Source organism: Crotalus tigris, unplaced genomic scaffold (genome assembly GCF_016545835.1).
Source record: "Crotalus tigris isolate CLP2741 ecotype Arizona unplaced genomic scaffold, ASM1654583v1 scf7180000020000.429882, whole genome shotgun sequence".
Lineage (NCBI taxonomy): Eukaryota > Metazoa > Chordata > Lepidosauria > Squamata > Viperidae > Crotalus > Crotalus tigris.
The window spans coordinates 209,459-234,368 of NW_024097814.1; the positions used below are offsets into that span (position 1 = coordinate 209,459).

A 24,910-nucleotide genomic window follows, 5' to 3' on the forward strand; every position below is an offset into this window, starting at 1 on the left:
TTGTATTCCCCCCCCCCGTCTGCTGGGTGGTTCAGCAGGTTTTGGTCATTTCACATGACCCTGGGACACTGACTGTCATAAATATGAATCAGTTGCCAAGCATCTGAATATAAATCACAAGACCCTGGAGATGCTGCAACATTCCAGCTGATCGGCGCTTCTTCTGGGCTCAGCAGAAGCACCAGGATCAGTGCCACTTTCCAGCTGATTGGTGCTTCTTCAGGGCTCAGCAGAAGCACCAGGATCAGCACCATGCTCCAACTAGAGCCTGGCACTGATCCTGGCTCTTCCACTGAGCCCTGACAGCCCCAAAGAAGCACCAATCAGCTAGAAAGCGGCACTGATCCTGGTGCTTCCGCTGAGCCTTGACAGCTCTGCAGCTCCAGCTATCTCTCACTCAGGCTTGAGCGGTGCTGCCACTGGTTCAGCTCATTCCCCTCCCCTGCTATCACTTTTCTAGGATGGTCGTGTACCACTTGCCAGATGCCAATGTACCACAGGTGGTACCCGTACCACTGTTGAAAAGCCCTGACCTAGATGACATTTTAATATTCACTGAGACAATGGAAGAGCATGTGAAACTAGTCAGGGCTATCTTTAAAAAGCTCCAGGCAGCTTGCCTATATGCCAAGCTCTCTAAATGTGAATTCCATAGGAGAAAATCGACTATTTGGGATATCGCATCTCCCCAAATGGCATAGAGATGGACCTTGAGAAGGTCTGAGCAGTATTAGAATAGGCTCCACCCTGCACCAGAAAACAATTGCAGAGTTTCCTTGGATTTGCTAACTTTTACTGACAATTCATCCTTTGCACAAATTGTATTATCAATTACGAACTTACTGAAAACCAAAGGGGAGGGAAACCCTAAGCCAAGCCAACCATTGAAATGGACAGTGGAATGTCAAGTTGCATCTGAAAGGCTTAAAAGACTATTTTCTGCTGAACCAGTTTTAAGACACCCTGACACTGATAAACCATTTGTAACTCAGGCTGATGCCAGTGATGTAGCCATGGGGGCTGTATTTTTACAGGAAAACGATGAGGGGAAATTACAACCCTGTGCATATACCTCAAGGAAGTTCACAGAGACAGAACAAAGGTGGGCAGTCTGGGAGAAAGAGGCTTATGCAGCATGATGGGCTCTTCTCACTTGGCAGCACTTCCTGGAGGGGAACAAAATTCCTTTCCAGGTGTGGACTGACCACAAGAACCTGAAAGCACTAAAAACACCCAGGAAACTAATTACTAAATAAACGAGGTGCTCGCAACATTTCCACCGGGTTTTCACATTAAAACACCTGCTGGGAGGAAAAAACTTTTTGACAGATGCTTTGTCCAGACTGCCTCAATATAACACTAACTGAAATGAGGTAGCAAAACCACTCATGGCAGGTAAACAACTAGCAGCACCAGTCACACCCGGGCACAAGCCAAACTCCAAAAACCTTTAGTGAGCCAAGCAGAAATCGAATTCAAGAAAGCACTACAAACAGATGAATGGTTCCTAAGCCACAAAAACCTATGCACCATAACAGATGGTCTATCATGGGTCGTGGGGAAATTATACATACCAAAAAGCAAGAGACTAACATTAATGCAGTTGTGCCACAACTCAAAGTCAGCAGGTCATTTTGGATTCGTGAAAATGTTGCACCTAGTCAAAAGACAATTTTGCTGGCCATCAATAACAAAGGACATTGAAAGCTACATGGCTAGCTGCCCAATCTGTGCCTCAGCAAAGAGATTACAAGGGAAAACACCTGGATTACTGCAACCAGTAACAACCCCCTCAGCATCCTGGGAGGAGATTTCCATGGGCTGTATTGTGGAGTTACCAGAAAGTGGGGGGAATACAATCATCTGGGTCATGACAGACCTATTCTCCAGACAAGTACATTTTATTCCCTGCTCAAAAATCCCCAATGGAAAAACACTTGCAAAGCTTTCCATTTAACACATATACCAGCTTCATGGAGCTCCACAGTGCATCATATCCGATAGAGGAATACAATTCACATCAGAGTTCTGGAGAGTGTTTCTGAGCTTGTTAGGGACCACCCAGGGACTGTCATCTAGTCATCATGCACAAACGAATGGTGGACTGAATGATTGAACTCGGTATTAGAATAATACTTAAGGTGCTTCATTAATTACCAGTAGGACAACTGGACCTATCTGCTTCCATTCACAGAAGTTGCCTACAATAACACAGTTCACTCCAGCACTGGCTACACTCCATTTCAAGTGGCAACAGGGCAAAAACTAATTAAGTATTAGTTTTAAGTAACTGGGAGAGACAGCATGGCTGTATTTAATTGTAATAACAGTCTTCTTTGCAAATAAATTCTCAGTGGTTTTCACTTTGTCTAGGCTTTCTTTAGTCCTTCAGGGAACAATTGGATCAGAATTAAAACAAAAGTTACCTTTGGCCTATTTGATATTGGCTTTCAAGATAGCTCTCTTCTAGATCTAAATTTCTTCTCAGGTTGGGCAGTTGTTTCCCTCTCAACTCTTAATGCTCATTCTTAATTGTTCCCCTATCCTTAGTTTATCAACACTTGTTCTCTGCTTGTCAAATTGAGCTATTGTTTCACAGTCCTTCCTAAGAATTCCAAAGTTCCATATTTATATAGTTTTTGGTTTCTAACAACCCATCTATGTTTGTTGACTCACTTGGCCTGAAGCTTCTGTTCCAAATTGCTGTAACCAAGGCATCCCCGACTGGCTTTGGTTCAATTCTCAGTAACACTACTAGGTCTCTGGCCTAAATATATCAGTTATATTATAACCACTTTGTTCAGAGATTTTACACAGCTATACATACTTCTTTACTTAGGCATGGGTAGCCCCAATTAAAAAAGGAATCACTATATGTTTCAGAATTAATACATAATTAAATCTGATTTTTGTTGTTTCACAGGGAAAACCTAATCTCCTAACTCTCTTTTTAAAAATCCATAAATATAGTGTATATTACTTAATTATATTGTTTTCTATAAAACTAATAAATGGTAATATAAATTATTAATTAATGTTCTTAGATACCACAAACAGATTCCATAAAGGTATACAATTAAAATTTATTCTTCTTTTACAAAACATTTTCCAGTTTGTTAATGTAAGAATTCATTTTCTTTGTCTACTTTCCACTAATTTCAAATTACAAAATATCACTTTTTCTGATATTTTCACAGATTATTTATTGTAAATGAGGACCCAGATTGTTGAAGGCAATATGCTGATATTGTAAACTGCTCAGAGAGTGCTGTAAGGCACTATAGAGCTGTATACAGTATAAGTCTAAGTGCTTATGGCTATTGCTATGTTCTTGAAACCAAAACAGTTAATACAGACACTTAAATCAGATACTTTCTGAAGTCTTCTTAAATAACATTTATTCTCTGGACTTCTGAATTAAGGGAGAAACATAGATTCTAACCTTCAGATTAAATAAATAGGGGGACATTTTAGATTCCAGTCATATCAGCAGCCAGGAATAAAACCATTGTTTGATAGCCATTCTTTGTTCTTTGGGCATAGGAAAATAATACTGGAAAGTATTGGTATTGATGGCAGTGGTTAGAATGTAGTATTGCAGACTAACTCTGTCCACAGCCAGGAATTCGATCTTAACTGGCTCAAGATTGACTCAGCCTTCCATCCTTGTCAGGTTGGCAAAATGAGAACCCAGATTGTTGGGGGCAATATGCTGACATTTGTAAATTACTCAGAGAGTATTGTAAAGCACTATGGAGCAGTATATAAGTCTAAGTGCTATTGCTATTTCTAACTCCGTTTATAAGCATAGAGGCTGGGTTTAGGAGTGTAGCTTCCATTTATAGATAAAATAACTAATAAGGAGTTGTGATACCCAGAAGTGATGGCATGTATTTGCATCTTTCTTCAAGGCATTTTCTCACTTGTGAGTTGCAAAATATGTGGATTCATTTTCATTTCTGGTCTGGTTGAAAGCTAAAAGATAACATTTCCTCTCCTATAAATGTATTAGGGGGAAAATGCTGCTTTCAGCATTATCCTTACCTAGTAAGTTGTCACAAATTCCAATACCAAGCATTCACCAGCTTCAAAATAATTATACAGTGATCAGTTCAACAAAGGAGGAAATAATATATTTTGATATAATCCAGTAGTATTCCCACAACAATAATCTCTTTCTATCTTTAAGAGTCAGTAAATTTTTAGCTGATTGCAAAGTCTTTAAAGTTGGAGTCCTCTGTGCCATCTTACCAGAAGCCTTTTTGATTGTGTTAGCTTTTGAGAAATAAGTTTAAGAAGAAATACATTTAAATAAATTAAGCCTGTAACTATCTATAAAATTATTGCTGTCTAACCTGTCAAGAATGTTTCCTGTATTCCAGATAGTGTTTACCTTCTCCTTCAACCTCTCCAGTTTGATAAATATATGAACATGCTGTAAATTACAGTATTGCTTCTTGTTGTTATTCTGAAAAACATGATTTAAACTGAAACTAAGTAGTATTGGTATCTTGACCACATGCATTTCCTTTGCATTTCTGCAGATTCTAAATATCTTTGCTGATACCCGATATAAAAGCTGTACAGGCTTTTTAAAAAGGAAACTTGCTATACTTGATGCACCTGGAGATTCACACAGGAACATCAAATTAGAATACTATTTTAGGAGAAAGTGTACAGTCCTTCTCCTCCTCCTCCTCCTCCTCCTCCTCCTCCTCCTCCTCCTCCTCCTCCTCCTCCTCCTCCTCTCCTCCTCCTCCTCCTCCTCCTCTTCTCTTCTTCTTCTTCTTCTTCTTCTTCTTCTTCTTCTTCTTCTTCTTCTTCTTCTTCTTCTTCTTCTTCTTCTTCCCTTCCCCTTCCCCTCCCCTTCCCCCTCTTTCCTCCCTCCCCCATTTCCATTCCTCCTATTATTGTTGAATTGAATTCACTTCCTAATGAGTTTATTTTATTTCTGTTTTTTGTTATTGTTATTATTATTGTTATATTTTTTAAAATGTGCTGAGATGATATTTTTGTTTTGGTTAACTTACTTTATTTTTTCTCTCATAGGTGAAATGAGAAATGATCTATACATCACAATAGAAAGAGGAGAATTTGAAAAAGGAGGGAAAAGTGTGGCCAGAAATGTGGAAGTCACAATGTACATTGTGGACTGCAGTGGACAAATTTTGAAAGTAATTTCTGTTTAACTTCTTTTTTAAATTATAACTACTATTTTAAATTATAGCCTTTTATAATGAAGAACATCCAAGAGATTATGCTGCCAGATGACTAACAGTAGGATTTCTTGATGTCTGAATTAAGTTTTGCCAATTGTGCTAAAGAAAAATATATGTTAGATACTGATGCTATCCTAACATTAATTTCAAATAATCTGTTGTAATGAAACTGAAAAGATATAATGAATTATGTTGATATTGGACTGGACCTATTAAACTGCTGCTGGATCTGTCTGAAGTCTTCCCAATAGCTTGAATTGCAATTACCAGCTTCTTAGTGAAAGATGCACTAAACAGGCCCATGAAGAACAGGTAGACATTCTATACTGAGGATCTGTCTGTTGAAGCCAATGTAAACTGTATCCAAGGCACAAACCATTGATGGAAATCCTAATCATCTCCCTAGTTTCCAAGTGTTATCTTAAAAGATGGGGATGATATACTCAAACTTCCTAGTAACAAACTTAATGGTATTCTTTTTAATATGGCAAAAGAATGACAGCACATCCCTGACGTCCAAAGGGAGATACATGGCCAAATAGATTGGACGATTCCCAGTCTTAATCTACTGTTCCAGAGCCTTAACTAACTGGCAAAGATAAGGCCTTCATGGCTGATTTTGGCCTAAACTGATTACAATTTTTGGGCAGACCTGCAGAGGCAACCATACATTTTTGGATTGTATGTTACCTGGAACATACACACCAACTCCAGTTCAATACTAGCTCCAGTGCCTTCACAAATAGATATTTGAACCCAAGACTGACCAAAACAATGAAAAAATAAAAATGCTCTTCTAACCACCTCTACCAAAAGGCAAGAGAAGTGGCCTATCTAGGATCCAAGTTTAACTTTTTGAGTTTTTTTTTTTGTTCCTTCTATCTTCAATCTAGACCAGAGCACAAAAGGAGATCTTGAAATCCAGTGATCAATTCCTAGCTGGGAAAGCCACAGAAATAATACCACTGGCTGTCAATCTTTTAAGTGAATTGCATTTTCTTCATAATGCCCAAAAAAAATAGGGATGGAGAACATCCTGAATTTTAGGTGGCTAAATTGTCATGGCAGTACTACTAGGTTTTCTTGGAGAGATTAAAGTTCATCTTAGACTAATCAGTCCTGAGCACAAAATAACAATCTGGATGGTGAATATCATGGCCTCAGAATGTCAAGTAGCTCAATGTTTTCATTTCCTTTTTTTAACTTGACTAGTACAAAAGACAGAAATGAAGAGGCAGAAGATATGCTGATGCTTCCAGAAGATCCTAGCATTCTGAGTTAGTGCAATTGTCCAATGATTTACCATGAGCCATGCAGTTAGAGTGGACTGTCTCCCCCAGGGAATATAATTTCACCTCAGATCTAAATAGGTTATATGTGCATATCTGGAAGGTTAAGTAGCAAGCCTGGTGCAATATAGATTACAATGTAGTTTCTGTCCAGATCATTTTAGCTTCCCATGGAATATTGACAGATAAATTTAAGATATCACCTATGCTTTTTGCTGCTTAAGAAGGAAGAAGGAAATTAAGCTGGTGGTCCCTATTTCTGAGATATTGACTTTTTTCCCAGTCAAGTCCATAATCTATAACCCAACACCCTCTAAGAGATTATCTGTTTCTGAATGCCCATTATGGAGTTGCTTCTCATATAATGTTCACATCTAAGGTTTTCACCTGATTCTGAAAATGTTACAAATCATCCTTTCAAGCTTATCAAACAAGTGGATATAAATATGTTACCTTGACCTTCCTCATTGTCATAATGTTATCCAGGTACATGTTCGGAGCTGGCAGTTATCAGCTAATGAAGAAGTCTGTGATTATATTTACTCAGTGGTCTTGTGAACAAATCCCTGATGCATGCCCAAAGTGAACTCAACTTTCTTCAGGGCACAGTGTAATTCTGCCCACATTCAACCACTCCCTTAGAGCAGGGGTCCCCACCTCCAAGGCTGTGGACTGGTACCAGGCTGCGGCATGCCAGAAACTGGTCCATGGAAAAAAGCAAAGCCCCATCCAAGGGATGCAGGCAGCACACAAAACCATGCCCCCTCTAACTTCCGGTCCTGCTCAGCAGCACAGCAGTCAAGGGGTTCAGGACTCCATGCCCTTTGGCTGAGTTTCTTCCTGTTAGGGGACCCTAAGTGAGCCAGAAAAGGTGGCAAAGAAGTGAGGAAGTCCCGGGGACCTCAGAGAGATGGTGGTCGACCCGATCGGTCCAGGGGAAGCCTTCCAGAAGCCAACAGGAGAAAGGCTAGCCTAACTTCAGAGTCTAGCCAAGCTGCAAGCAACCAAAGTCAAAAGCACTATTTTAAGCTGATTGTAAACAGCGCGTTTGAATCTGGGTAAGAACATCAATTTTCTCTACCCTACTTATAAACTTTCCTGAAGGAAAAAAAATCCAAGAAGCAAAAAACCTCTGAAAGTGAAGGAGGGGTATTTTTGCCCCACCCTTTTACTAACGGAAGCAGCGAATTCAACCTTTTTATGGAGGACCAAAATGTATTGAAATGAAATGACTATAAAACCTAAATTTGGAAAAGTTTGAAGTTACTGAATGGTTAAGATTCTTATTTTAAAGGTAATTTGTTCATTTTGAAAATTTGAAAAATAAACCAGTGCTGATATCTAGTGGTGGATGAAGACTATGACAGCTATGGCTTTCATGCAGGACTTGGCAAAATCTGGAAAAAACTAATTTCTACTTGTGACCTTCAAAGCTCTAACAATAGAGAACAGCTGTGACAAAAAAGAAAACAATCTGGGCTGCAGACAAAGACTTATAAACTTCAGGGAACAAAAAAAAAAACTTTGTTGAACTTTCTGGATTACAAGTATCTATTTAACTGTGATCCCAAAGCGATTTGCAGAGAAAAGAAAATTTCGATTCTTGGTCATCATGGAAAATCAGAGATTTATAGAATGAACCTATCAAGAAGAAATAAATACTTTTCAAGAGGAGATATATGATATGTTGCAACTAATTCAAATAACAATGATTTCAAATCACAAAGAAATCCAAAATAACTTTGAAAATATAAACCAATTCATCTCCAATTTAACTTTACAAAAAAAAAAAAAAAATCCCAGGAAACAACAACAGAGAAGGAACAGATAAAACAGACAACTGAATACAAATTTGAGGATAGAGACTTAAAGATGGAACCTAATAAAAGAAAGAAGAATGATTTAACCCACGTGGGGAAAAAAATTACAAGAAATACTGGATTTGGAAAAGACAACTTATACTTTAGCACCACAAAACAAATTTGAGGATAATAAAAAAAATTGGACAAAATGGACCGCAGAGATGCCAGGAAAAACACTAGAATTGGAGAGACAAAAAAATGATAAGAGAAGCAGAGAGAAAAAACAAAGAAAAAGATTTTTTAAAAAAATGAATGGGCAAATGCCTCTCACAAAGATATTGTACTTGACTTATGGAGTTCCCTTATGGATTGGGGTGGCCTCCAGGATATTGGGGAGCCTCTAGAGCTCCACAACCCAAAAAAGCTAGCATTTTTCCTGAACTAGGTGTGGTCGCACCTGGACCAGCACAGGGCAATGTATGCTGATGATGAGGCCTGCATGGATGCAATCATGGCCAATCTTGAGGGAGAAGCAACCAAATGGGTGATGGCTCTCCACAATGAGGGAGCTTCCGAGATGGGAGACTCTGATGCTTTTTTGGGAGAGTTCAGGGCCCGATTTGGCGATACCGTGTAGACCTGATGCATGGAAGCTGAGGTTTAAAACATAAGGCAAGGGAGAAAGTTCATGGTGGAGTGCATCAGAGAATTCAGGAGACTCATGGGGAGACTGAGGCATTGGCCAGAGCAACTCTTGACTCACTACTTCAGAGATGGCTTGAACCGCGAGTTGTACCACATGTGCTTGCCTAGAGGGATACCAGACTTGTTCAGTGATTGGTGACAAATGTGGAGTTGGACCTGATGGAGTACAAGAGATGCGGGAGATTTGAGACCCATCCAAAGAAGAGCCAGGAGAAGCAAATGCTGGGTAGAAAGCAACCAGCTGTACCATCTCCTGCTCCCCATTGAAGGCCCAAGGCATGTTCCCAGCTTATGTTTCTGTTGTGGTCAGGAAGGCCACCAAGTCACAATGTGTCCTGCTCTGGCACCCAGAGCAGTGCTGGAAGCCCCACCTCCTCCAAAGCCCCAAAAGCCACCAAGCAAAGGTTGCGTGTGGCTCGCCAGGTCATTGAGGTCTCCCCTCTGAAAGTGAAGGGGAGGGAACTCTGGTCTTGAAAATGAACCTCTATGAGAGCAATAGCGAATGAGAAGATGACCCCATGGTAAATGGACCTGTCAGCCCCCTTGCAACCCAAGTGGATATTGTAGCACCCCAATTGGGGGTGAGAAGGGTGGTAAAATCCCTGATGGGTGCACCTGATGCCTAATCAACCTGCCAACAGTACAGAAATTAGGATTGTGACTGAGAAAGCTAAGGCAGCCCATAAAGTTCGAGCAGGTTGATGGCTCCCTGGTGGGGGTACTAGCTGCCTCCTACTTGACTGAACTGGTGCACCTGAGGCTAGGAGACCACCAAGAGACCATTCAGTTCGTGGTCGCCCCAAAAATGGTCAAGGAAGTAATTTTGGGATTGCCCTAGCTAGCTAAGTGGAACCCCAAGGTCGTTGGGAGAAAACCACAAAATGAGTGGTAATGAAAAAGAGGTGCCCCAACCTCCCAGAGAAGAAGAAGGGTGAGCCCATATCGGAGAGAAAGAAAAAGGAAACCCCGAATGCAGCAAGGCAGCAGCAGACCGTTCCAAGAGAATACCGAGATCTTATGGAAGTGTTCACTTCCCCACAGACTGTGCTATTCAGATTCTGTCTGGAGTGAAACTCCCAAAGCCAAAAATGTAATCCATGACTCTGAGAGAGATGAGGGACTACATCCCTAAGAATTTGGCAAGCAGATTTATCCAAGCAGCAAAATCCCAAGTAGTAGCCCCTGTGCTATTCAAAGAGAAGAAAAATGGGTCACTGAGATTGTGTGTTGATTTTCATGGAATTAATGGAGTGTGCATGGAAAACATGTACCCACTTCCCCTTATGAAAGACATGTTGGGACACTTAGTCAAGGGGAATGTCTTCACAAAATTATATCTGAGACAGCCGTATTTATGCAGCTCATAAACGAGGTGCTGCATGAGCATATCTACAAATGGGTTTTGGTGTATCTGGTGTCATCCTCATCTATTCTGAGACTATGAACGAACATGTGAAACTTATGTGGCAGGTGCTAAAAATTTTTGGGGATACTAAGCTATATGCCAAACTGTCAAAAAGTGAGTTTCACAAAACCAGCCTAGATTACCTAGGCTACAGAGGTGCAAGGAGGTGGAGATGGACCCGGGGAAAGTGCAATCCATCTTGGAATGTCAAGCTCCTTGGACCTACAAGCAGCTACAGAGCTTCTTGGGGTTTGCAAACCTTTACAGGCAATTCATCCCCTCCTTCGCCAAGATTATCCTGCCCATTCACAGCACTATTGAAAATGGGAGGAGGGGGAGAGAAGCCCTGGCTGAACCAGTCCTTGAACTGGACGATGGAATACCAAGCGGCATTTGAAAAATTGAAAAGGCTGTTCGCGGCTGAGCCAGTTTTAAAACACCCAAATCCAGAGGAGCTGTTTGTAATTCAAGCAGATGCCAGCAATGTGGCCATTAAAGTGGTCCTCCTCCATCAAAACCAAGAGGGAAATCTGCAACCGTGCACATACATATCTCGAAAACAATGAGACCAAGAGATGGTGGGCCATGTGGGAAAAGGAAGTCTTTGCTATGCGGAGGGCGCTTTTAACCTGGAGGCTGGAGTAAAGTCCTGGAGGGGAGTAAAATCCCATTTGAGGTGTGGACTGACCATAAAAATGTGAAGGCTTTGAACCCCACTTTCCCCAAGCAAGTCCGGTGGGTTCAGTATTTCAACCGGTTTGATTTTGAGTTGAAGTACATCCGGGGGGGGGAGAGAATTTCCTGGCAGATGCCTTGACCTGTATGCCTCAGTATAAGAGGAGGAGGAGGAGGTGGACTCCATCATCCCTACGAGGCAGCAACTGGTGCAACCCACCCTCAAGCAGCACGAGAAGAAAAAGGGCTCACCTCCTATCGATGCTTTTGCCCAGCAACTGAAACAGGAGCTACAAATTGTTATGTCGTTTGGGGCTCATCAAAAAGAACTGACCCTGAGGCAGGGGTTGGCGTGGAAGGGGGACAAGCTGCATGTCCCAGACAACTTGCTATAAATTTTGCAACGTAGCCATGATACCAGACAAGCTAGCCACTTGTATTCCTAAAGATTTTACATATAACCAACCATCAATTCTGGTGACCAAAGATGAATAATGATATTGAGAGCTACGTGTAAAGCTGTGCTGTATGTGCAGCCAGTATGAGGATGCCAGGAAAGAGTCGGGTGTTATTGCAGCAGGTTGCCAATCTGACCAGAACCTGGGAGGAGATAGCCATGGACTTCATTGTGGAACTACCTGAGAGTGGGGGGAACACCGTGATTTGGATTGTCGTGGATCTGTTCTCCAAGCAAGGTCATTTTGTCACATGCCCTGGACTCCCCTCCACCCAGAAGCTAGCAAAGATGTTTCTGCAGCACATTTACTTACTGCATGAGGTGCCCAAGCGCATCATTTCAGACCGAGGGGTCCAGTTCACTGCTAGGTTCTGGCAGAGTTTATAAGGATGATTGGGTCATCCCAGGGGGTTAATTCAGTTTTTTTATCTGAGTACGAATGGGGCTTTAGAACAAGCCAATGCAAAGGTGGAACAGTACCTGCATTGTTGTGTAAATTACCAGCAATCTAACTGCACAGGGCTCCTGCTGTTTGTTGAGGTGGCATATAATAATGTGGTACACAGTAGCACAGGTTTCACCTCTTTCAAAGTAGCCATGGGGTTAGAATTTGCACCTATGCCAGAATGCCCTCAGGAGCCTACCTCCTCGGGCACTTTAACTGTTGGGTAAATTCATTTCAGAGTGTCTGGAGCAATGTAAAGAAAGTTTTAACCAAAGCAAAAGAGAGCCAGAAGAAACACACAGATAAAAAGCAAGCTCCCCAAGGGACATTCCATGTAGGAGATAAAATGTATCTGTCTACAAAGTATCTAAAGTTGAGACAATCTTGCAAAAAGTTAAGTCCAAAGTACAAGGGGGCCTTTTCCTATTGTAAAAGTCATCAATCCGGTTACAGTAAAGTTAAAACTGCTCAAAATATTGGGTAAGGTACAGCTGTGTTTGACTGCAGCTTACTGAAGCCATTTGAGGGTTCTAGGATGAGGCCAGTTGAGAGAGAAGCCCCTGGTCTGATAATGGTGGGAGCAAGACACACTATGAAGTAAAGTGGATCCTAGACTCTAGGATCCACAAAGGGAAGTTACAGTACTTAATCCAGTGGAAGGGTTATCCAATCTCAGAGGCTAGATGGAAAAAAGCCCCTAACATTAAGGCGGATTGATTAGTAGAGAAATTCCATAATAAGTACCCCCAGAAACCAGGACCCCCACAAGAGAAGTAATGTGTGCTTATTGTTTTTCAGGTTCCTTCCATTTTCTAGGGAGCCAGCCTATTAAGCTTCAAAGAAACTTTATTCTGCTTCAGCCATTGTTGTTTCTTAGCTTGCCAACAGACCCAGGGGGGAAGGGAGATGAATGGAATGTGCATTTGCAGCTGTGAGCTGTGAAGTCTGGGAATCAAGGCCATTTGGATTATTTATGAAGTAACAAAAGATTTCTCTCATAACAATTGTCTGATGTTTAATTGGGGAATGTGACTTGCACTGTCAGGGGAAAGGGGAGTTTCTATACTTTTAATTTACTGTTCTGTTGCCAGTTTAACAAGAGCTGGCTTTTTACTCATCAGTGCCAATATGCTGTACTCAATAAAGTTTTGCATTAGAGATTGGAATGTCTCAGATGTTCTTACTTCATTGGGATCATCAGACAGAACCTTGATACAATGTTGAGAAGGAATTATATTAGACAAATTACTCTTTCTCTCACTCACACACAAAAGGATTTGCTGGTTTCTTGAGTTTGCCTTATTGGTACTTTGAATAAATGAAAAAAAAAAACTTATTTTGGTATAGTGATTTTCAGAGAAATACCCAGAATCATCATAAAGTGAGTGTGTAAGATGGGTGGTTATGTATATTGATTGAACAAATGAATGAGTGAATGAATGAATATATATGCTTCCCCATGACAATTGGAAAACCTGATATAAAATGTTTACAGAATTCCTTTGCATAAAAAATACATATAAAATATAGCAATGCAATAACTTGCAATAAATCTAATACTAAAGTTGCAGACTAATATTAAGGCAAAATAAATGTAAAATGAGAAAAATGAGAAACACTGAAAATGTTATAATACATGTCAATGCCCAAAGGAAATATTGGGGACAGTAGGTTGATGAATGAGATAACACCATGGACCATTTCCTTCATGCTTTTTTACTGAGTGAGCAATAAACATGTTTCCTGCCCTTACTGGTATGTAAATTAAACTTACCTCATTCTCTGTCTTAGCCTCTGCTTGTGCCTTCCAAAAGTCTGTGGAAAACAAAATGTTTTGTTCTGTTTACTGTAAATCTTTCAAGATACTGACCATTGATTGTACAACTGAAGTAATTTGGTTTTTTAAAATGCTTTCTTTTTAAGGATTTTATCTCCTTCGGCTCTGGAGAGCCACCAGCCTCTGAATTCCATTCTTTTGTGTTGTATCATAACAACAGTCCCAGGTGGGCTGAACTGCTGAAACTACCTATTCCAGTGGATAAATTCAGGGGAGCACACCTTCGGTTTGAATTCCGCCACTGTTCCAGTAAGACCTATTCAGAAGTGGTAGTGCTTTGAAATTACAATCTACATTTTTTCAAATGATCTTTGTACTTGCTGGTTGCTACCTTATAAATGAGAGCTAGTATAGGAAAGGCTCTCATACAAGCATCACAATAAAAAAACCAAGTACGCACTGAAAACAGCAGCTTTGCATTAGAATATTCTGTAAAATAGTATGGTCGTCTGTAATTGAAGATTAATTATGCTTTTAAACACTAATGATCCAAGAGGCAAATATACAGATAGTCCCAAACTTACAACTGGTTGTTTAATGACCGTTGGAAGCTACAATGGCCTTGGAAAGAGTGCTTCTATCTGTTGTAAAATGTTGTGCATCTCCTGGCAGTCACATAAAGGATGCTTGGCAACCTGTTCACACTTACAACTGGTTGTAGATTGAAAGAGAAATGGAAGAGTCACTGAAATTGGATTAAAATCTCTTGCCAGTTTAATTCAGAAAAGAGAAAAAAGTTGCCAAAAGGAAGATGCAAAATGTTAGAAAATCATGGCTTCTTTTATTTAAAAAAAATCCTTTTGATTTTTAGTGAATGGGAATGGTTGGGGATTTACCTTTCTTTTCCTTTTCAATCTCTTTTATTTCCTAAAGTCACAAGGTTTTGTATAGAATCCCCTATGCTACTAGGACCATTTAATTATTTTAGTGAACTGAATACCTAAATTTCTAGTTGGCCATTATACTTTCAACATATCTTTTTAGTGAAAAAGATTGTGGATATAAATATTAACATATTTAATTTAATAGCAGTGTGTCTTATGCATGTAGAAACAAGATGGGCCATGGTGGCACAGTTGTTATAATGCAGTATTGCAGGCTAATTTTGCTGTCTGCTGGTGGCCAGCAATTTGGCAGTTGATTCTCACTGGCTCAAGGTTGACTCAGCCTTCCATCCTTCGGAGGTTGGTAAAATGAGGACCCATATTATTGGGGGCAGTATACTGACTCTGTAAACCAAGGCTTTTCAACCTTTTCACCCATTGTACCACTTTTAGGATATGGCAATATCCGAGTACCATCAGTCGCCTAGCAAGGTGTTAAAAACTTGATGACCCCCGCAAAAAAAAGGAAAAAAGTGATAAAGCACAGGTAGTCCTCGACTTACAACAGTTCGTTTAGTGACTGTTCAAAGTTACAATGGCACTGAAAAAGTGCCCCCAAGCCACAGCTGAGCAAGACACCTGCCTGCCTGCCCTCCTGGCGGCACGCTTCCTCCTGTCCAAGGTTTTCATTGTTGTGAGCATGTAAGGACCCACCCCACTTTGCATCTTAAGAAGACAGAACTCTTGGAATAATTCTTCCAACAGGAATCCTTTATTAAGAGAAAATGGTTGCAGGCATGCTAGACAGGACTTGGGGTTCAAGCTCTCCATTCAAGGTTTTAAGGGGTTCCCCAGTAGTCCCACCCAATCAACCCCCCTTCCAGTGATAGTTTCAAGTATCACAATTCCACCCCCTTTCTTCTTTCTTCCATCTGGATGGAGACTTCAGGTAACTACATGAAAGGCAAATACCCTGCTTTGTTATGATAAGGTCCTCTAGTGCTAACGCTTTGATGTTACAATAAACACACATTCAGCATTCAGCTCTTTGAAGTGTACTGAAGGAAGTGAGGGCCATAAAGCCCCTTTGTTCTCCCCCTTCTCTCCCTCTTAGGGCAGAATCCAAAGAAGGCAGAATTGGGAGTTTCTATATTTGATAATTAAAGATGAAATATGATTGGATTCTGACATCCGGCCCCTCTTAAAAAATAAGAGAGATCCACCTGAAAGAAAACACAAGTATAAAATTTAGTTAGGCTTGTTAGGATACTCTGTGTGAAACTTCTTCAATAGCTTCGGGGCTCTGACATGACGTTTATGGACCCACTCATTTTGTGAGGGAGGGAGGTGTTTCCAGGCAACTAGGTACTGAGTTGCTCCATGATATCTCCTAGAGTCAAGGACTTCCTTTATTTCGAAGTGTTGTTCACCCTCCACCATGATTGGAGGTGGTGGGGGGGGATTTTTGGCCGTAGAGGTGACTGATGCTCTCTTTTCAGCAAGCTGCAATGAAAAATTGGTGTATTTGCCTGAGATTTTTGGGTAATTCTAATTCTACTGTTACTGGATTTATGATCCTTTTAATTGGAAAAGGTCCTATATATTTTGGTCCAAGTTTTTTACAGGGCTGTAGGGACTTTAGGTATTTTGTAGATAAGTACACCATTTCTCCTATAATGAATGGTGTAGGCTCAACCCTTTTTTTATCGGCTTGTGTTTTATATGCCTGCCTAGCTTCATCTAGTGCTTTTCTGACTATTGGCCAGGTGTTTTGTAATTTCTCCATCCATTCTTTCAGCGAGGGGATCGTTGGTTCGTTTGGGGTTAATTCTGGCATGGGGTTGAAACTTTGACCGGTGGCTATTTGAAAAGGAGTGTAACCTGTGCTGGAGTGGACTGCATTATTGTAGGCAACTTCTGCAAAAGGGAGTAAGTCCGCCCACTCGGTCTGCTGGAAACTAAGAAAACATCTTAAATATTGCTTAAGTACGGAGTTCATTTTTTCAGCCCCCCATTTCCTTGAGGGTGGTGGCTAGATGTCAGTCCCTGAGTGGTTCCTAAGAGGGATAAAAATTCCTTCCAAAATGCAGACGTAAATTGCACCCCCCTGTCAGAGATGATGCGTTGGGGTGCCCCATGCAATCTGTAAATGTGTTGGATGAAAAGTTTTGCTAAGGCTTTTGCAGTGGGAATCTTTTGGCAAGGGATAAAGTGCACCTGTTTGGAAAACAAGTCCGTGACCGTCCAGACCACAGTATTCCCATTGCTTTCTGGCAATTCCACTATAAAATCCATGGCTATTTCTCTCCAGGGGGCTGAGGGACTTGCCACTGTTTGCAATAGTCCTGGCACTTTCCCTTGCAACCTCTTTGCCGTGGCACATTTTGGACAACTGGCTATATAACTTTCAATGTCCTTTTTCATGGATGGTCACCAAAATTGCCGTTTAATTAAATGTAAAGTTTTTACAAATCCAAAATGCCCTGCTGATTTTGTGTCATGGCAAAGGTGCATGAAAGTTACTCTTTGAGTTGTTGGTATATATAACTTTTCCCCTACCCAAGGCAACCGTCTCTCATTGTGCACACATTTTTGTTTTTCTGGAACCATTCATCTGTTTCCAAGCTTTTTCTGAATTCAATCCCAGTTTGGCTGTCCAGTTGTGGTTTTATTTTGGCTTGGGTTCTTGTGGTTACTGGTGCTGCCAGTTGTGACTCTGCCATTATTGGTCTAGAGTCTGTGGTTCGTGCGCTGTTATATTGGGGCATGCGAGATAGAGCATCTGCCAGGAAGTTCTTTCTTCCTGGTAAATGTTTGAGCTTAAATTGGACTTGGTGAAAATGCTGGGACCAGCGGGCTTGTTTGGGATTGAGTTTCCTGGAAGTTTTCAGGGCTTCTAAATTTTTGTGATCAGTCCATACCTGGAAGGGGATTTTGTTGCCTTCCAGGAACTGTCGCCACGTGAGTAATGCCCAACGTATCCCATAAGCCTCCTTCTCCCATACGGGCCAGCGCTGTTCTGTTTCCGTGAGTTTCTTGGATGTATATGCACAGGGTTGCAATACTGCATCATCATTTTCTTGTAATAGCACAGCCCCCACTGCCACATCACTTGCATCTGCCTGTATTATGAAGGGCTTGTCCATGTCTGGGTGCCTTAGTACTGGTTCGGCAGAAAAAAGTCTCTTTAGTCTCTCAAACGCTGCTTGGCACTCCATTGTCCATGTTAGTGGCTGGCTAGGTTTTACTGAGGATGCTCCCTTCGTTTTTAGTAAGTTAGTGAGGGGCAAGGCTATCTGGGCAAATGAGGGGATGAATTGGCGGTAAAAGTTTGCAAAGCCCAGGAAACTTTGTAGTTGCTTTCTTGTGCGGGGTGGTGCCCAATTTAGTACTGCTTTGACCTTCTCTGGGTCCATTTCAATGCCCTGTGGGGATATGCGATAGCCTAGGTAGTCTATCCTTTCCTGGTGGAATTCGCATTTTGAGAGTTTGGCATATAGGTGAGCGGCTCGCAGGTTCTTTAAAACCGCTCTGACAAGTTTGACGTGTTCTTCTTTTGTTTCAGTAAAGATAAGAATGTCGTCCAAGTAAACAAGGACCCCCTTAAACAGGTGCTCCCTTAGCACGTCATTGATTAATTGCATAAAGACTGCAGGGCCCCCTTGTAATCCAAATGGCAAGACTTTGAATTGATAGCACCCCATGGGGCAGTTAAATGCAGTCTTCCATTCGTCCCCTTCCTTGATTCTCACGCGATAGTAAGCTTCCCTTAAGTCTAGTTTAGAAAAAAATTTCCCTTTCGATAGGTGTGACAGCATGTCTTTCATGAGGGGCAGCGGGTATAGGTTGCTTTCACTGATTGTATTCAGGGCCCTATAATCCACGCATAAACGTAAAGAGCCATCCTTCTTCTCTCTAAAAAGGACCGGGGCAGCCACTTTAGGCTTGGCTGGCTCAATGAAACCTCTCTCCAGGTTTTTTTTTATAAATCTTTCCATTTCCTCCTTCTCCTTTGGGCTCATGGAGTATAATCTGGGCTTCGGGAGTTTTGCCCCAGGCTTGAATTCAATGGTACAGTCTGTGGGTCGGTGGGGGGGAAGCTCATTCGCCCTCTCCTCACTGAAGACTTCAGCAAGGTCCCTATATTCCTCTGGTATTTCTGTTAATCTTTTTTCCTCTCCTATGGATGCTTTTTCTATTCTTGATTCTGGTAGCCTCCCTTGGGGTTTTAAGTCCATAGGGTCCCCCTTCGGGAATTTGATTTCTGTCGTCCTCCAATTTACCCAGGGGTTCCATTTTTTCAACCATTCCATCCCTAGAATCATTGGGCATTCCATACCTGGGGTCACCACAAACGTTAAGTCCTCTTCATGGTTGCCCAGGGAGAGATGTATTGGCAAAGTGGCTAGGGTAGCTGGCACCCCCCCTGCTATGGATCCATCTAGCTGGCCAAATGAGATTGGTTGTTCCAGTCTCCTGGATGGGATGCCCAGATTCCCCACTAGTGTTGGGCTAATGAGGCAGCGGGTGCAGCCAGAGTCTATTAAGGCTTTCACCTTCACAGCTTCGGGCATGGGGGGGATTAATATAGTCACTGTTTTGAAGATGGGTGTGATGCATCCACTTACCAGGGGTTCGCCCTCCGAGCTGTCATCTGAGGCATCCACCGGCCCTGTGGTGTAGGCTGGAGTCCTTTCCCCTTGGTGAGCAGAGGTGGGGGTTTCTGCAATTTCCATCATTCTCATGGCCGTTTCTTTTGGCTTAGCTGAATACTTTCCGGGTTTGTTGATTGGGGATCTGTCTGGGTTGTGCTGGGGGGCCTTTGAGCGGCATTCTACAGCTCGATGCCCTTCTCTTCCGCACTTGAAACATCCCATTTGCTTCTTGGCTGTATCCGATGATTTCACCGGTTGGTGTGTCAGCTTAGGCGGGGGGCGGCTCCATTGTTTTCCTCGGCGGTGCCTCTTCAATATGTCGATCTCTGCTTCCTCTGCCAAGACGTACCATTCCTGAAGTCGATGTGGGTCCCCTCGGGGCAGGCAAGCATCATATAGATCATAGTTTAGTCCGTCTTTGAAATGGCCAAGGAGGATGTCTTCTGGCCAATTCAGTTTGCTGGCAATGGCCCGGAATTCTTGTGTATACTCAGCCACTGGGCGTTTGCCCTGCCTCATCGTTGTTATTCTTTCACGGGCTTTGCGATCAGCCAGGGGGTCTTCAAATCGTCTTCTCAAAGAGGACATGAAACGGTTGAAGTTACTGAGTTCTGGGGCATTGGAGTCATGCAAGTTCACTACCCAATCCGCAGCTGGTCCATCCAGGGCAGATTGCACGATCCGGATGCGGGCTTTGTCGCTGGGAATATCCTGCCCATATTCCTCCATGTAGCTGAGGACTTGGGTTAGGAAAAACCCCAAGCGTGTTGGCTCCCCTTTGAATTTCACTTCCAACGGTGGACGTCTTGGAATGGATCGGTGCCTCCATTGTTGGTGGTAGTGCCTTCCGTCCAGATTGCCATCTGTGGTCTGGTAGGGGGTGGGGGCTCCTGGATCAGTAGATGTCCCTGGGGTTGCAGGTTCCATGTCCCCCTCGGTGTCTCTCCCTTTGCGGCTCCAGGAACTGGGGCGGCCGTAGGGCTCAGTATTCTCCTCTCCTAGGGAGCTGAGAGTTCTCTTCATCAGGTCAATAGCTTTCTCTAGGATCCAGTCTGAGTACGGTGCCCAGCTTCCTCCCTCTTCACTTGCGTGCAGGGATTTCTCCATCTCCTGCTTCCATTCTGGTTGCTTGGTCCCCCGTCTCAGGGTCACCTTTCTTGATTCCTTTCCCCACTCACTTTTCTTTCCAACGCCCATCGACCAGCGAGGCTTGTGGTCCTGTGTCTCCACCACTTCTCCTGAGGAATCTGGCCTCTCGGATCCCAACATCTGGCAAGGTTCCAACTGGGTCAGCGGCTCTCTTTCCAGGGAGTTTTCCCCCTCTCTTGCTCCATTGTCTGACATGGTAAATTTTTGCAAAATCCCCCGGCAAGGGTCTTCCTTCCAGGTGGATTAATTTTGCAAGTCCTGTCTAATGTAAGGACCCACCCCACTTTGCATCTTAAGAAGACAGAACTCTTGGAATAATTCTTCCAACAGGAATCCTTTATTAAGAGAAAATGGTTGCAGGCATGCTAGACAGGACTTGGGGTTCAAGCTCTCCCATTCAAGGTTTTAAGGGGTTCCCCAGTAGTCCCACCCAATCAACCCCCCTTCCAGTGATAGTTTCAAGTATCACAATTCCACCCCCTTTCTTCTTTCTTCCGTCTGGATGGAGACTTCAGGTAACTACATGAAAGGCAAATACCCTGCTTTGTTATGATAAGGTCCTCTAGTGCTAACGCTTTGATGTTACAATAAACACACATTCAGCATTCAGCTCTTTGAAGTGTACTGAAGGAAGTGAGGGCCATAAAGCCCCTTTGTTCTCCCCCTTCTCTCCCTCTTATGGCAGAATCCAAAGAAGGCAGAATTGGGAGTTTCTATATTTGATAATTAAAGATGAAATATGATTGGATTCTGACAGAGCATTTCTGTTGAGGATTGGCAGCGGAGGTGGGGTGGGGGGTGTTTGGTTTTTATTCCCCTTGTCTGCTGGGTGGTTGAGCAGGTTTTGGTCACTTCACATGACCCTGGGACACTGTGATCGTCATAAATACGAATCAGTTGCCAAGCATCTGAATGTAAATTACAAGACCCTGGAGATGCTGCAACATTCCAGCTGATTGGCACTTCTTCTGATTGGCTCAGCAGAAGCTCCAGGATCAGTGCTGCTTTCCAGCTGGAGCCTGTCGCTGATCCTGACGCTTCCACTGAGCCCTGACAGCCCTGCAGCTCCAGCCGTCTCTCGCTCAGGCTTGTGCAGTGCTGCCACCGGTTCAGCTCATTCCCCTCCCACACTACCACTTTTCTAGGATGGTTGCATACCACCTGCCAGGTGCCAATGTATCACAGGTGGTACCCGTACCGCTGGTTGAAAAGCCCTGCTGTAAACCACTTAGAGAGGGCTGTAAAGCACTGTGAAGCAGTATATAAGTCTAAGTGCTGTTGCTATCGCTATTCATTAAATTATAGGTATAATTGTGTGATCTGGATAAGTATCCTTCCAGATTTGTAAAATTGATTTGCCCTCACATTCTTCTTGCTAGGGCTGAGATAGAAAGTGACTGGCCCAAGGTCCTCCAGCTGGCCACACCAATTGGGTTCTCATGCTGATGGTAGAAATCTTGAATTTAATTGAAGTCAATGGAACTCAAACTGACAATCTCTTAATTGTATTGTGTGATTAATATATCTGTACATTTGATTGATTATATAGCACTGTGGCTTTTAGTTGCAAATATGTATGCAATTTTATGTTATTTTCATTTATGAACTTTCATTCCTAGCTTAGAATGTGGTATATTTTTAATATATATGTGTGTTTCAGCAAAAGAGAAGGGAGAGAAGAAGTTGTTTGGTTTTTCTTTCGTCCCTCTGATGCAGGAAAATGGAAGGACCTTGCCAGATGGCATTCATGAGCTCATTGTGCATAAGGTATTTTCAAAAAGAAGTCAGAAAAAACATAGCTTATTCAGAAAAAATCTTAGATTGATTCAACTGTCAGAAGAATGCTAGATTTGTCATTATATAACATATCCTTTCATCATATCCTTTCCAACTTATGTTGCTGGTTCTTTCTATTACACATGTGTACATGGGCATACATCAATCTGCTCTCACACATGAGGAAAAAGGTGAATATCTGTTCTGTAGATATCAAACTTGGGACATGAAGGATGTGGAAATTTTAGAGCATGGGAAGTAAATATATATAACAAATATTATCAGTAGTTACAGTAAGTATCCTAAAAGCATAGCAAACAATGAAGTTACCTAGAAAGTACATAGGAAGAAAATATTAGAAAAGACAGTTGATTAGCAGTGTAGATCGTTTTTCTAATGGCTTTAGATGACAGTTCTATGCTGCACTTTATTTCATTAGATGTAGTGAGTTAAAATGCAAATTTAATTGTTCTCTCAGTGTGAAGAAAATATAACCGTTCAGGATTCTAGTCGCTACCTCAAATTTCCCTTTTCAAAAGGGCATCTCCTTGCAAACAACCACCAAGCAATTAAATCTACTAAAGAATCTTTCTGGATTACATCTTTCCTGTGTTCAACTAAACTCACACAAAATGGTAAAGTATAATGCATAATACAGTATAGTAGATGAGCTTATTAATATAAGTATACTGTATATACTTGTGGATAAGCCAAGAATTTTAAGTGCCAAAATAGACCCCCAAATCAGATAAGTGATATTTTGGTTAAACTGTGGATAAACTGAACCAGTTCATGTATTTTCATTTAAAAAGTGAGGGTCTGCTTAACCACGGATGTGTTTACGTATAAGTATATATGGGAAATAGAAGTACTAAGAAAGTATTACTGTTTATACCATGGACAAGTCCATTTGTGGAATCTGATATTTTGGTTAAAAATTTGATGGTTGGCTTATTCATGGATAAGCTTATTCGCAGGCATAATACAGTAATACAAACATGTTTTATAATTTAATATTAGCAATATTGATACCAAACATACCTAATAAACCAGGGGTCCCCAACCCCCAGTCTGTGAACTGATACCGGGCCACTGCGTGCAGAAACCGGTCTGCACAAACAAGCAAAGCCCCATCCATGGGATGCAGGCAGCACACAAAACCATCACTCTCCGGTCCACAGAAGAACCTTTCTCCGTGGAACCGGTCCCTAGTGCCCAAAAGGTTGGGGACGTCTGTAATAAACTATTGATTGGTTCAATAGATGAATAAATTATCTGTGGATCTGTTTGGAAGCAGATTAAAAATTTAACAGTTTTAATGTGACAATATTTTTTAAGAAGCATATCTATGGATTATTTTTTAAAATTACCATTCGATGCTTTCTGGTTTTAAAAAATGCCCTTAAAGGTTTTTCAGTTTATTGTCCAAAATGATAAAATATTGTGAGAAATATGAGGACTTCTGAGGACTTTATTATTAAAATTTTGGCATTGAATATAATGCATGACACAGATTTAAATAAATGGAGAAAAATACAGTTTCATGTTTAACAGTGCAATTCTATTTCTCCTCTCAGAAGTAAAATGCATTACATTCTTAGGGAATTACAGTGAATAAAATGAATGTTACATTTCAGGTGCCATAATTTTTTGGATAGCATGTACATATTTGCAGCTTAAAACTTGGGCTTGACTTAAGGGAATTTAGATATACAGTATAATCTTTTTCTTTTGGCTATTTCTTAAATTAATGTATATACAATAAATCACGGGTGTTAAACTGCCGGCCCACAGACCGGATGCATCATAGCGAAACCACATCCACCGCATTGCCGGCAATGGCAAAAAAGTTGCGATAGGTCATGACACATCAAGTGACATTGTGAGTTTGACACCCTTGCAGTAAATTGTTTGCTTATAACTGTATTTTTGCTAAACTTTATTTTGTAGGAGATATGCTTGACCTTCTTAAATGGCGAGCTCACCCAGAAAAAATTGCAGGTTGCCTCTCAAAACTGAAAGAAATTGATGGTTCTGAAATAGTGAAGGTGAATACAATTGGCACTGTTTATTTTTCTCACCATGATAAAATATAAGAGTAACATTTTCAAAGGATATAGTTCTTAAATTTCTTTTCCTTCACCTAGTTTCTCCAAGATACACTAGACACTTTATTTGGGATTTTAGATGAAAATTCTCAAAAGTATGGCTCTCAAGTATTTGACTGTTTGGTAAGGCATACTTTATTACATACTCATTGTGTTTGTTTTGATTTTTGAAATTGGCTAAAATAAACTAATATGCATTTTTTTTCATAGGTTCACATAATTAATTTGCTGCAGGACAGCAAGTTTCATCATTTTAGGCCAGTTATGGATACCTACATTCAAAGTCATTTTGCAGGAGCTCTTGCTTACAGGTAGAAAGGTTTCAATGCTTTGAATATAGATGCAATCAGATGTTTGGCACTTGTCAGCAACTTTAGTTCAAATGTGTTGCAGTCTCCATGGTTAAAACCAAAGTGTGATAAACTGATATTTTAAATTAATCGTACTTTGTTGTAAAAATTGATCTGAGCTATTACATTTGGTTATCAATACTAAATCATCTGACATATAATTATTTTGCTTTTTATAAATCTAAGTTCATACTGTATGTATCTTTAACTGTTT

The 24,910-nt window shown here is 41.4% G+C and overlaps 1 protein-coding gene across 1 annotated transcript in view; it reads left to right on the forward strand.

Moving 5' to 3' along the window:
• Positions 1-24,910, forward strand: part of LOC120318035 (dedicator of cytokinesis protein 4) — a 335,809-nt gene that overhangs the window by 117,888 nt on the left and 193,011 nt on the right. The window contains exons 14-20 of the mRNA XM_039365226.1: positions 5,050-5,174; positions 13,921-14,083; positions 22,123-22,229; positions 22,717-22,873; positions 24,189-24,286; positions 24,386-24,469; positions 24,557-24,657. Of these exons, the coding sequence (XP_039221160.1) occupies positions 5,050-5,174; positions 13,921-14,083; positions 22,123-22,229; positions 22,717-22,873; positions 24,189-24,286; positions 24,386-24,469; positions 24,557-24,657 (835 nt within the window). The remainder of the gene's footprint in view (positions 1-5,049; positions 5,175-13,920; positions 14,084-22,122; positions 22,230-22,716; positions 22,874-24,188; positions 24,287-24,385; positions 24,470-24,556; positions 24,658-24,910) is intronic.